This window comes from Gouania willdenowi, chromosome 6 (genome assembly GCF_900634775.1).
Source record: "Gouania willdenowi chromosome 6, fGouWil2.1, whole genome shotgun sequence".
In the NCBI taxonomy this organism is placed as follows: Eukaryota; Metazoa; Chordata; class Actinopteri; order Blenniiformes; family Gobiesocidae; genus Gouania; species Gouania willdenowi.
Window position 1 is genome coordinate 64,565,553 of NC_041049.1, and position 13,070 is coordinate 64,578,622.

Below are 13,070 nucleotides of genomic sequence, written 5' to 3' on the forward strand. Positions count from 1 at the left end.
GAAAGATGAATGGAGGAAGAGGAGGGGTAGAAGATGGTTTACTGGTGACATAAAGCTGGGTGTCATCCGCGTAACAGTGAAAACGAATACCAAATTTACGAAAGATATTGCCTAGGGGGAGGAGGTAAATAATGAAGAGAAGGGGCCCCAGGACTCAGCCCTGGGGCACACCTGTAGTGACAGGGAGGGGTTTGATTTAAAGGATTTGAGCTGGATGAACTGAGAGCGGCCGGAGAGATAGGATTTAAACCAGTTAAGGGGGGTGTTGGTAATGCCGATGGAAGCTAATCTGTTCAAAAGGGTGGTGTGAGAGATGGTGTCAAATGCTGAACTCAGGTTGAGGATGATGAGGATGGTGAGGAGTCCAGAATCAGCTGCCGTGAGGAGGTCGTTGGTTATTTTTATGAGTGCTGTTTCAGTGCTATGGAGGGGGCGGAACTGTTCATAAAGGTTATTGTGGGATAAGTGAGAGTGAAGTTGGCAGGTGACTGTTTCTTTGAGAATTTTAAGGATGAAGGGGAGATTTGAGATGGGGCGGAAGTTCTTGAGATTGGAAGGATCAGCACCGGGTTTTTTCAGGATTGGAGTTATTGCAGCCGTTTTGAAGGGTCAGGGAATAGTTCCAGTGACGAACGAGGAGTGGATGATGGCTGATATGATGGGAATCAAAGAGGGGAGGGGGGCTATGACCAGGCATGTGGGGAGAGGGTCCAACTGACAAGAGGATTGTTTGGACTGATGGATGAAGTCTGAGATTTCAGAAGGAGTGGGGAGTTGGAAGGTGGAAAAAGAATGAGTAATTGGGAAGGATTCTGGTGAGATGGGAAGAGGAGAGTTCTGACTGAGGTGGTGATAAATGTTCTGGATTTTTGAGGCGAGAAATTACATTAGAGATTCACAGGATGTGGTGGAGTAGAATTGAGGTGGCAGTGAGTCAGGGGGCAGGTGAGTTTATTGAGGAGAGAAAACTGGAATAATATTCAGATTTAGCTTGAGCAATGGAGTCTTTGTACTGGAGAATGTGGGTATTGTACATGTCTCGTGAATAGTGAGGTGGGTTTTTTTTATGGAGGCGCTTGAGTTGGCGACCTCTGGCTGTCATGAGCCAGAGATTGTGTGTGAACCAGGGGGCAGGAGTGAAGAATGTAACAAACATGAACTTTAACAGAGCCAGGGAGTTGAGAATGGAATGGAGAGTAGTGTCGTAATGCATAACCAGTTCATCAGGGGTGGAAAATGTATTTATGTCCAGGTGGCGGTCAATACTGGAGGTGAGGGTGTTAAGATTTATATTTTTAATGTTGCGGAATGATATGAGACGGGGGAGCTTAGTGGAAGTAAGGGTGAGAGCTGCATTGAATGAGTAGAAAATGATCAGTTATGGGGAGTTCATCAGCTTTACAATCAAGAGGGGTCACACCAGAGCAGCAGATTAAATCAAGAATGTGACCTTTTGAGTGGGTGGAAATGTTAATATGATGTGTGAAGACCAAAACTATCTAAATAGGATGTAAAATATCTGGTAACAGGGTGATTAATGTTGTCCATGTAAATGTAAAAATCTCCAAGCACTATTATTTTTGATGAAAGGGAAAATAAATGAGGAGGAAGGCAGCATTTTAAAAATCGCTGTTGCATTTAGGGGGGCAGTAAATAGCTGCAATGATGGTGGGAATAGGTTAAGAAAGTTCACATACTGTGGATTCAAATGAGGTGAAGACTTTGATATTCTCGCGGTGAATCATTGCAAGACCTCCGCACCAGCCGGAGTCACGTGGTTTGCAGGTGTAAACAAACCCAGGTGGAGTGGATTCAATGAGCTGGGAGAAGTCGTTTCCTTGTTGCCATGTCTCAGTTAAACAGAAAAAGCCAATCTTATGGTCAGTGATGAGTTTGTGGATGAGTTGTCTTTTACTGGTGAGAGAGCGAATTTTTGACAAACCAATGATGATGATGGAGCTGCGGGCGGCGGCAGCGCAAGCTGAGAGAGGGAGGCTAGCTAACACAGAGCGATCTACCGTCCGACCGGTATGGGGAGGAGGACGTCGAGAGCTGGACCAGATGGACTGGATGTCAGTTGAGGCATCCGTACGGAAGTTCTGGCGGGACCCACGGTGGATGTATCTCCGAGGAAGGAGAAATGCGATGTCCGGTTAAAGATACAGCAAAGCCGGCGGAGGAGCAGACAGGTGATGGTGCAGATGGAGGAATTCAGCTGCGGAGTACTGGAACAGACCCGCCACGAGTATATGAACGGGCGACAGAATGAGCCAGATGCAGATGGACCAGATTGACATACCGCCAGCCCTCAATGGAGACCAATCCAGAAGAGGAAGACTGACAGGGCCAGGCAGTCTGGATGAGGCTGGGAGTGACAGCTGACTCACCGTCAGCTGACAAGCAGAGCAGGTAGGCTGGAGGAGGCATAACACACTTCCAAACACACACGTTTGGGATGTTCGAGCGTGCGTAGTAGTTAGGAATGCATCCATAAAAACTGCAGATGCAGAGTCAGTAAACCTAAAAAGTAATAAAACAGCCCTAATTTACCGGAGCGCAGTGGCAGCAAGTCGCACCAGCGTTCACTCAGACCGGAAGTACCCTTGGCATGTTTCACCATAGACTAGCTGCCGGAGAAAAATCATCCTGTAAACCTACAAAGTCAGCCAAGAAAAACCCACTGCAGACTGAATGACTTCAGTTTCTGCTTAAGCACTGCCTACAATCAACTGTCCAAACTGGAAATCTGAGAGCAAGTCAAAACTTGACCAAAATATATTTTGTGGAGTTTATTCCAGAGGTCTGGCATGAACAAAAAGGTACAAATGAAGAGGTCGCTCGTGGAAAAGGAAAAGTGTCAATTACACAGTAAAACACTATAATAAACACTGATTTATTATAAAATAAAAAAGGAAAAACTGATCAGAAAGGCTGCTATTGGCTAATTACATAACAGAGGTGAAGGCTTTCCGAGTCAGTACGCCTGCAAGAACTTTGTTATGAGATTGTCTGACACAGAGAGAATCGACTGTGAGAACAAGACATGTTTTGTGAACTTGTTTGAGACAAACATAACACTAGAGAAACAGAGCTTTGAGCATGCAGGGAGGGATAAATATACACATATAAGTATCTACAGTATATTGGCATCTATAGGCTTAGAATTATAATGTGCATATAATTCTACATTACAACCCATAAAACTTTTTTCATGACTGTCCCCTGAACCACAGCTGTCCCATCTATAGCTGCTTTGGCTAAACTCTCATGCTCACATTTTTCCTCATAAAAGAATATCCTCAAACTAATGTATACATCTGGTGAAGGACCCCAAAAACTTGTAATTCCACTGAAGATATTGCAGCATAGACCCTAAACAGAAACATGGAAGTGTTTTGGTTTAGTGCCTCAGTTGGATTTATTACCATCAACCTGTAACAAAAAAATAACTAAATATTTCCATAAAATATACTTTGTGTATGCTCATTCAGCTATCCAAACTTCCTTATGAATAATCTGACTTTTACATGTAATTCAAAATCCTATACGGAAATGAAACGAGGCAATATCTTGTTTCTAGTGTGGCTCCATTTAATCCCTTTGCCACCAGCCTGTCATTGCCCGACCCCGTTGGATCTCAGAAGCTAAGCAGGTCTGGGCCTGGTTAGTAGTTGAATGGGAGACCACTGAGAATTCCAGGTGCTACAGTGGGGTGGCAGTCATCCCAGTGGGGTGTCATTGTGTCCTTGGGCAAGGTCCTTCACCCACATTGCCTAGTATGAATGTAGTGTGTGAGTGAGTGTTGGTGGTGGTCGGAGGGGCCGATGGCGCACTATGGCGCATTATGGCAGCCTCGCTTTCATCAGTCTGCCCCAGGGCAGCTGTGGCAACAATAGTAGCTTACCACCACTAAGTGTGGAGTGAAAGAATAATACCTTAATTCTGTAAAGCAACTTTGAGTGTCCAAAAAAGTGCTATATAAAACACTATTGTGTTTCCTGAAATCAGGGCAAAATCTAGCTTTGTGGGGGCCCTAAGCAAGATGCTGTTTGGGGGCCTCCAGTTTGCAAAATGGCATGAAGAGATTCCTCATCCTATAAATTCTCAAGAAGCTGCAGAATGATGGGTACCTGTGTCTCATTCCCAGAACAACAACGGTTTGGACTTAATTACATCTCAAAAACACAAACCACAGCTCATGATAGCAGTTTATTTTATTCTTATAACCTTTTATTTATTCTATTCTCATAAGGGATAAAGACAAATAACTATATCCGTGGGTGAGTGTACTCTTATCCTGCGCCATTCATTTTGATTGAAAGACGGCTTTAAATCAGCCAACACTTCTAAAATGGGATTTTTTTCCTTATTTTAGATCTTCATTGTAGTCATTTTCTTAATTAGCAATCTATGTCACCATCTCTGTAAACAGACACTGACAGGTGTGGGAGGTTGTGCAGGCTGACATATGCAAATTTACAAACTTTGTGAAGAACTTTTGATGAGGGGAGCTTTAAATAAACCCAGTGTAGATGTTAAGACAAGAGCATCGTCGTTGCATTTTCTGTTCATCATTTTCATTAAAGGATTAGTTTATTATTACGCGAGGAACGCTTTACACCAAAAATGGACAATTGGAGACCCACAAGCCACATTCAGCTCTAATTTTGTGTGGCCCACAAAATCAATTACACAATTTGATTTAAAAACACGAAATGAAAAAAAAAGAAAAATTGACAACAAAAGTAGGATACACAAAATAAGTCCAAAAACACATAAAGACACAAAAAAAACCTAAATGACAGAAATAAAACACAAAACGACTCCAAAAATACACAAACGACAACTAAAAAAGACAAAGACCTTTGTTCTTTCTTCTAAATACCAACATGAATGTGTTGATAGTGTGGCTCTCTGATTCCCACCCACTGTGATAAAAGCTGCTCATCTCTGCAAAAATATTGATGGGATAGGAACATGTACAATATAAGTTCAGCAATATGCCAGAAAGTGAATCTAATTAGTAGTTCAGGCCCAACAATGCTTTCCTTTTACGAGCTGATTTATCTTCTGAAAGTACCCACTTAACAAGGAAATCGAACCATCAGAATTTAGTTTCTAATAGCAATTCAAGGCCTATACTATGAAGCTAGATAATGAAGCTGGACTACGAATCTCGATTACAACACGCTAGTTAAGCGACGTGCGATCTCGTTACAGAGGTGAAAATTACATAGAGGTGTTGTGTGACTGCTTAGAAAAAGTAAACTGCTGGATGAGTGAAAACTTCCTTCAGCTAAACCATGACATGATGGAGGTGATCGTCTTTGGTAACAAGGAAAAGAGGACTGCTATCAGCAAGTATCTTGAGTCTCGATCTTTAAAAGCTAAAGACCAAGTCAAAAACCTTGGTGTTCTGATTGACTCAGATCTTACATTCAGCAGTCAGATCAAATCTATCACAAAAACAGCTTCTACCACCTAAAAAACATCTCCAGAGTGAAAGGTTTAATGGCTCAGAAAGATCAGGAGAAACTGGTCCATGCTTTTATCTCCAGCAGACTGGACTATTGTAATGGTCTTCTGACAGGAATCCCCCAAAAGAGCATCAAACATCTACAGCTGGTTCAGAACGCTGCAGCTCGGGTCTTAACCAGAACAAAGAGGTCAGAACACATTACTCCAGTTTTAAAGTCTTTACACTGGCTCCCAGTCAGTCTCAGAATAGACTTTAAAGTTCTGCTGCTGGTGTATAAATCTGTGAATGGGTTTGGTCCAGAATACATCAGTGAGATGTTAGTCAGGTATGAACCCAGCAGGTCTCTCAGATCTATGGACACAGATCAGATAGTGGAGCCCAGAGCGCATAGTAAACATGGTGATGCTGTTTTTAGTTGTTATGATGCAAAGAAGTGGAACAAACTGCAGCAGAGCTGAAGTCAGCATCAAATGTGAACATTTTTAAATCAAAGTTAAAGGAACTTTTTTTCTCTACTGCGTGATTGAGAGAGAGATTTTTGGTCATGTTGTTGATGTCATGTGTTTGTTGATGATTTTAATTGATTTTACTGATGATTTCAAATGTTCTTATTGATTTTAAGCTGTTGATTGTTTTATCATGTAAAGCATATTGAGTTGCCTTTTGTATGAAATGCGCTATACAAATAAATTTGCCTTGCCTTGCCTTACAGCGCTAGACCAATCACAATCACAGAGGAACTGGAGAGCAATTTATGTCACAATTGAGGAATAATTCCTAAAAAATATTTAGAATTAAAATCCATAATAAACAGACACTTTGATGAGTTTCACTTTCACTTTTACCTTGTCTGTGTCTCTGATGCTGCGTTCATACAGCTCAGCCTACAGGTGGACATTATTTATATTTTATATTATCTTACAGGACTGAGGCTCTCAGTGTCACCGTAGACTACATGAAATAATTAATTAATTACTAATTAACCCATGCAGGCTTCATCAGCTGACTATTGTAAAGTAAGTAATTAGGTAATGTTTATTTATATACTGTAGTACCTTTTACAGACAGGTCACAAAGTGCTTTACATATCCACTCATTCACACTCACATTCACACACCAATGGGAAAGAACTGCCATGCAAGGCGCTAGTCAACCACTGGGAGCAACTTGGGGTTCAGTGTCTTTCCCAAGGAAACTTCAACACATAGACCGGTATAGACCAGGATCGAACCCACAACCTCTTGATCAGAGGATGACCCCTCTACCACCTGTGTCACATCAGATCCACACAGAGACATGTTCACAGAATGATCCTCCTTTTATTGAACAGGTCAGTGTCTAAGAGAACTGATTGGTCAGGATCAGGTTTGGTGTTCAGCCCAAGTTACCATGGCAATCTCGCCCAGTAAGACTTGAGCCAGCTTCGTAGTATAGCACACACCGATTAAATCCCAGAAGTTAGCGCAATAAGAAGAAATCCAGCTTCATAGTATAGTATAGGCCCTCAGAGGCAGTTGTGTTATCTTAAAAAAGAAAGACTGACATCTGACATTCCTTCAGTAATTGGAGTGTGGTGAATAAAAAGGTCATCACTGCACAGGCTAGCAGAGCTATTAGAGCTAATCATTGTGTGTGAGTAATTACAGTTAGTTAACTATGTTGCCTGAACAGTAGGAGATGAAAATTAAAAAAGAAAAGAGCCGATAGCTAATAGAGGCTCTGTGGAGCGCTGAGGTCATCGGGTGACGGTGACCTGCTTTAATTGGTTCTGAACGATGAGTGAGGTGGATGGAAAGAAAGCAAAAACCTCCACGAGCAGCCGGATCATGTGAAAGGGCAGCCTCATTACGGCACCGGACCCCTGCTGTCCGAGGGGACACAGCCAGCAACAAATGCCACTGGGGATGTTCAGCCCTTTAACCGACACTCGGAAATGCCACAGGGAGTTTCTTTAAACCTACCGTCCAAATCAGAGATTAATGACCTTTTTTGGCAACTGCTCTGAAGTAAGGACTTTAAAGTAGGGACATGAGAAAGAGAAACTCTAATGTGAGGTACACACATGAAATTGGTTCCTTGCATTTAACCCAATCCCGAGTAGTGATGAGCCAGCATCTTTAACTTTGAGGCCTTCAGCTCATCTCCTACGTCTCCATGTTCGATCCTGTCCCAGAGGTGGCAAGAGCACAAATACACTCCATCAGGTAAAGTACAGATACTTGTAAAGTTATTTTTAAGTTAAAATACAGACACAACAATCTCTGCATCCAAAGTATAATCAACAAATCATCCAACATCACTGGCCACACACTCCCATCCATAGAGACATTGTATCACCAGGGTGACATGCATTTTTTTTGCTGTACTAAAGTGTAATTGCACATCCACTACAGTAGGCGGCAGTGGCGCTCTCGTGTGTGTGAGTATGTGCTCTATTAGAGACCATAGAGTAATAGCACTATGGTTGACTGCGGCATTGTGGGCTTGCTGCATATTTAAATAAAAATGGGCAAGCATCTGGATGAGCTATGTCAGTGCGGTCAGCTTGAGACTATTTCACATGTTTTACTGTACTGTGTCCATTACTCTGCTGAAAGAGGAATGTTATTTAAAGAACTTTCAACCCTGAGGCTTACAGTGTTTTCAATTAAATCAATATTTTTGCCTAGAGCAAATTTGCGTTTAATAGATAAGGCAGTCATGAGCCATCTTCTCTCTACCAACCTTTATTTGAGAATCTACAGTGGAGTGATTCTATTGAACAAAAGAGGGCAGCATTACGCTTCTTTTAGTGTACAGCCTGCTGGAAACCATTAGAAGAAGAAGAAGTGCTATGGTTTTTGCACCAAGCATGCGCAAACACAGCACAGAGTAGGAGATACGAAGTGCAGTAAACAAACCCCCAAGATACACCATGAAAAAATATTTAACAAGGATGAAAAGAAAGGCAGAGAGAGACTGAGACAAACGAAGGAGATGGCTAAGACGAGGAATTATGACAAAGAGTATGTAGCGCTTGGTTTCAGTGTGACAGTGAAGTCCGCTGTGTTTATCGTGTCTAAAAATGTTGGCAGCGAACAGCATGAAGACAAATAAATGAAGGTGTCACTTAAGGACATTACACCACAATCATGCTGATAAGACGTTTGAGTTTTTCAGCGAAAACGTGCCAAATATTGCCAACAATCATCACGCTTTGTGAATGCTACGTCAGTTAATCAGCGAGCACTGTTAGCATCATGCTGAATGAAGCAAGTGCTGCTAAAATTAAAACAATCCCTCTGTCCAATGACACTGTCGCCAGACGTACAGTATAAATGATCAAGCACAGCTGGTAGATAAACTCAAAGACAAATGTTTTGCCACAAATTCAAAGAATTATCTGACAGCAACAAAGACCGTTTATTTTTTGCTTATGTACGTTTTGACATGACAAACTTCCTGTGTGAGGATCTACTTTGTTGTTAATCAGCACAAATTGTTTTATTAATTTTTGTTTTGTAGGTTAATGTGTTTTATATATTTTGCTACTTAGTTAATGTTGCTTGTTAATTTCAATTTATTACTATTTATTGTTTATTTAATTAAATTTTTTAGTATCCAGTGGTTTAAGTTGGTCAAAATTACCTGCAGCACTTGTATATGTGCATATATATATCCATAACCATTTATATTTATTATTATTATGATAATTATTGTCGTGTTTCTGTTTTTTGATCTTCGCACCATCTACCAAGATAAATTCCTTGTATTGTTTTTAAACTGTACATTGATTGTGCTACTGGCTTGAAGAAAATGGTGGTGCATCATGTTGGACAATTTTGACCTTGGAAGGTAAGGCTTTAAAAAACCCTCATTTTTATTTGAATACAAAATTGATTTATGCCAATTTCTGGACTGTTCCCTGGTCCAGAAACTTCATTTTATTACCGGTATTTACTTTTTCTTCAAGCAACGACCATATTTTAGGCATAAGGAATACAAACAAATATATAATAGATGTATGACTTCTGCAGTCATCGGTCCAATGCAATTTTCCCCACTTGGACATCGTCCTGCATACCAGGACTCACAGCTTTAGTGTTACTAGTGGCACTAAAGCTGTGAGTGCATCACTTTCACACACTTTCTGAAGCTCGTTTTTGAACGTCTGGTTCACAGAGATGATCAGTGACTGTTCCAGTTTAGTCACGGTCGGTACTACACAGTTCTGAACAACATCTTTTTTGGAACAGGAACAACTAGAACAAGAGGCAATGTTAATTCTCTGAGATACTGTGAGATGCATGTAACACAAAAATCTTGAACAACAAACTTCAGAATAAAGTGACAAACACATCGTATAAGGACGGACTCACTGTGGTCTGGAAGCCTCGGCCTGGTCCGTCTGCAGCTTCTGTCCTCCGTCAACCTCCATGGTGCAGTAAACAATGCGGTTTGGAGCCATCGACTTCAGCCCCTGGACTTCCACTATTACGATCTGCAAAGAGCCGTAAACATTTATTTCTTCTTTAAATAATAAAGGATATACTTTGAAAAAAATTAAAGTCACTTTCTGACAGTTTCTAAAGACTCAAAGTTTGTCCTAAAGGGTTGCAATCATGAAGGTTTTCACAGTCTCTCTGCTGTCACACCCTGGTCTTTCTGTAGAGCTGTCTGATGGCTTAGCCGTGTCCACAAATTCTCAACTGCTGTTGAGCGTAAGAGCCCCCAGCGTTGTAATTTTGCTCCCCTACTAAGTGATGTCGCCCCCTATGGTGCGGTTTTAGCAGCATGGGGGGATTTTCTGTTGTATTTTCCTTTATTAATCGGTACTGTCATAATAATTGTTGTACACTTGGACACAAAAGGGACTTCCAGGTGTGCACGTGTTGTTTTAACTCTGTTTTTAACATACATCCGCTGCACCGTCTATTTAACACAGGCACAATTTGGTTGGATGCTCCCGTCTTCACCTTAGGAACTTGAGGAGCCCTGTAGTCACTTAGCTGCCCCCAATGATGCCTGTGAGCATCCTCCGTGTAATTACACTCTAAATATAAACAGTGCTTCATCATGTTTATACCTCTTAACGGATCATTCTACATGCATGCATACGGATGTGAATATGGTCGAGTTAAAACGTGTTCAGGCTTAAAGAGACATCGGCTACATTCGGATCATGTTCTCTCAGGTTCAGGCCGGGTCAGATCTTTCTTTTTTCTGCCCGATTAAAACTCCATAACAGTCCCAATATTACTGCGGGTCTCAATGCCTCATTTAAATTTGAAAAGCACGTCTTGGGATCAGTCTTTTGAATGAAATTTTATTTCTTGTCTATACAGTGTCTCTCAGTATTAATTTGTCTAGAACCTATACCAAGCGTAACTCTCTAACTACATTGATCACCAATTCAACAAATAACTTTTGGCTTTAAAGTAAGGCTGGAACAAAGATAAAAACAACAACTTTATCTTTACTTCACTAAATTTGGTCCTTAGAGAACTATACCGCATGCCACACGGTCCCCTACACTGTGAAAAAATTCCTGGTGAGAACCCTGTCTTTAGTCTTTGAGCAAATCGCTGTCTAAAGTAGCACAAAGTTTGTCTACATAATTGCACTGAAACACAAGTAGCTTACAACAACACCTCATGGTTTTCATGGCAACTTTGATTATGAATGTGATTAACTCCCAGTGCTTTAGAACTAAACTGATGCAGGTTGCCTGGGGATGACTGAGTGTGGCCAATGGGGTAGTAAATATAACGGTTTAGTTTCAGACACAGAGAGATGTAAAACCACCAAATCATCACTGGCACTGTTACACACCTCCAGCGTGAAGGAGAGCACCACTTCTGATTTGGACAGGATGTCCCCCTCGTCCCCCATGTCCAGGAAGGAGTTGTTCATGGAGGAGCGTTTGAGCTTCTGTTTAAAATCAGGGCCTCCTTTAGAAACTGGCAGACTCTCCAGGTTGGCCATCAGGAGGTTGACCGCTGAGCGCAGCTCATCCACGTAAAGGACCTCCATGTCTGCAGACACAAACTGTGGGTATCTCCTTTCCTGCAACACACACAACCCACAAAACAAATAGACAACATATAGTAAATGATAGCAAAATTACACAAAATGACTCCTTTAACACAAAGTACAACAAAGAATACACAACAACAACAAACAAAACGACAGAAAACTATACCAAGTGACTCCAAAAAAACACAAAAAATTAGAAAAATACAAACTTACCACAAAAAAAAGATAAAAATTACTTCAAAACACACAAAATCACACTAAGAATTTTCAGGTGCATCCACCAAATATTTTACATTAAGTCTGTCTAAATGTTAAATTTTGCATTTTAACTCACTCAGTGCCATTGACGAGATAACTCGTCATTTGCGTTTTTTTTTACGGGGATTACTAGAAAACACCCTGGCGGAGGTCCCTCATCAAAATCTAAGCTGTGGGGTGATGTAGTGACCAACTGTGCCCTGAAGATGACAGCAGTGCACCATTAGATGACAGATTAGCCATTGATGCTACCATTAGCTGGGGAGGAGAAGCAGGAATGAGTGAGATTATGGCGCTACAGAGTGATATTGTGACGTATCCAGCAGCTCACAGCTCCACATACTAACACAGAACATGTGTGGACCTGAGTGGATTATTGATAATGTTGAGATGGTGAGATAAACCATTAACTAACCGGGCCAAACGGGGCATCCCTGCGTGTCGGGAGGAGGGGGGAGGAGGGGTGGTGTGGAGGGGGGTACAAAATACCCCCAGCCTGTGAGCCAGATAGCAAAATAATAGGTGACATGTAGGAGGTAGTAGCGCACCTTTGAATGAGAGATCATCCGTGCTCAGCAGAGCTCAGAGGGAGAGGAGGAAAGGCGTTTATGAGACAGAAATGGCACTACGTACACAGTTGACGCTGCCAGCAGCGCACACTCGACCAAAGCATGTGTGGAACTCATGGATAGTGTGGCGATAATGAGATAAAATGATAAAAAAAAGTGAACGAGGAAGGAAGAGGAAGTTGCGTGTGTGCAGACTGACGGGAGCAAAAGTTGGAGGAACGCCAAAATACAGTAAGAAATCCATTCAACTCTGACCCAGATAGCAAAATAATAATAATTTTGCCATCAAAAGCCTGCTCTCAGTGTTTTTTGTTTTATATAAGGAAACAATGTTCAGATGTTAGAGTTGTCACTAAAGCTTTAAAGTCACTGACAGGTTTTTTTTTTTTTTTTTTTTAGAAAAAGCCTGTTTTCTCAGCCTTTTGCTCTGAAACTGAAGATTTGTTTAAAACTTGCTCTATTCAACGGCTGATTACAAAAGAATGAAATGATCAGATAGTCATAGTAGAAAATATTCTGTGGGTCTTTAAAAATCAGTCAAAATGCTCAAAAACGGCTGGCACTGAGGGGGGTAGAACATCTGAAAATGGCTGGCGTTAATGTCATTTTTTGCGTGTTGCCGGGTCTGCATTTTTGGAAAATGATAATCTATGACACGTGTCAAACTAATGGCTCAGTGGCCAAATTTGGCCCTTTGGAGCATCCAATTCGACCTGAAAGAGAAAGTAAAAATGACAGAAAACATGAAT

General features: G+C 41.4%; 1 protein-coding gene across 11 annotated transcripts in view; it reads right to left on the reverse strand.

Annotated features, from left to right (window-relative positions):
- Nucleotides 1–13,070, reverse strand: part of cadps2 (Ca++-dependent secretion activator 2) — a 230,459-nt gene that overhangs the window by 121,069 nt on the left and 96,320 nt on the right. For all 11 annotated transcript variants that reach the window (XM_028449449.1, XM_028449448.1, XM_028449438.1 and 8 more), the window contains exons 5-6: nt 11,291–11,524; nt 9,838–9,959 (exon numbers count right to left, since the gene is read on the reverse strand). In XM_028449449.1, coding sequence (XP_028305250.1) covers nt 9,838–9,959; nt 11,291–11,524 — 356 coding nt within the window. The remainder of the gene's footprint in view (nt 1–9,837; nt 9,960–11,290; nt 11,525–13,070) is intronic.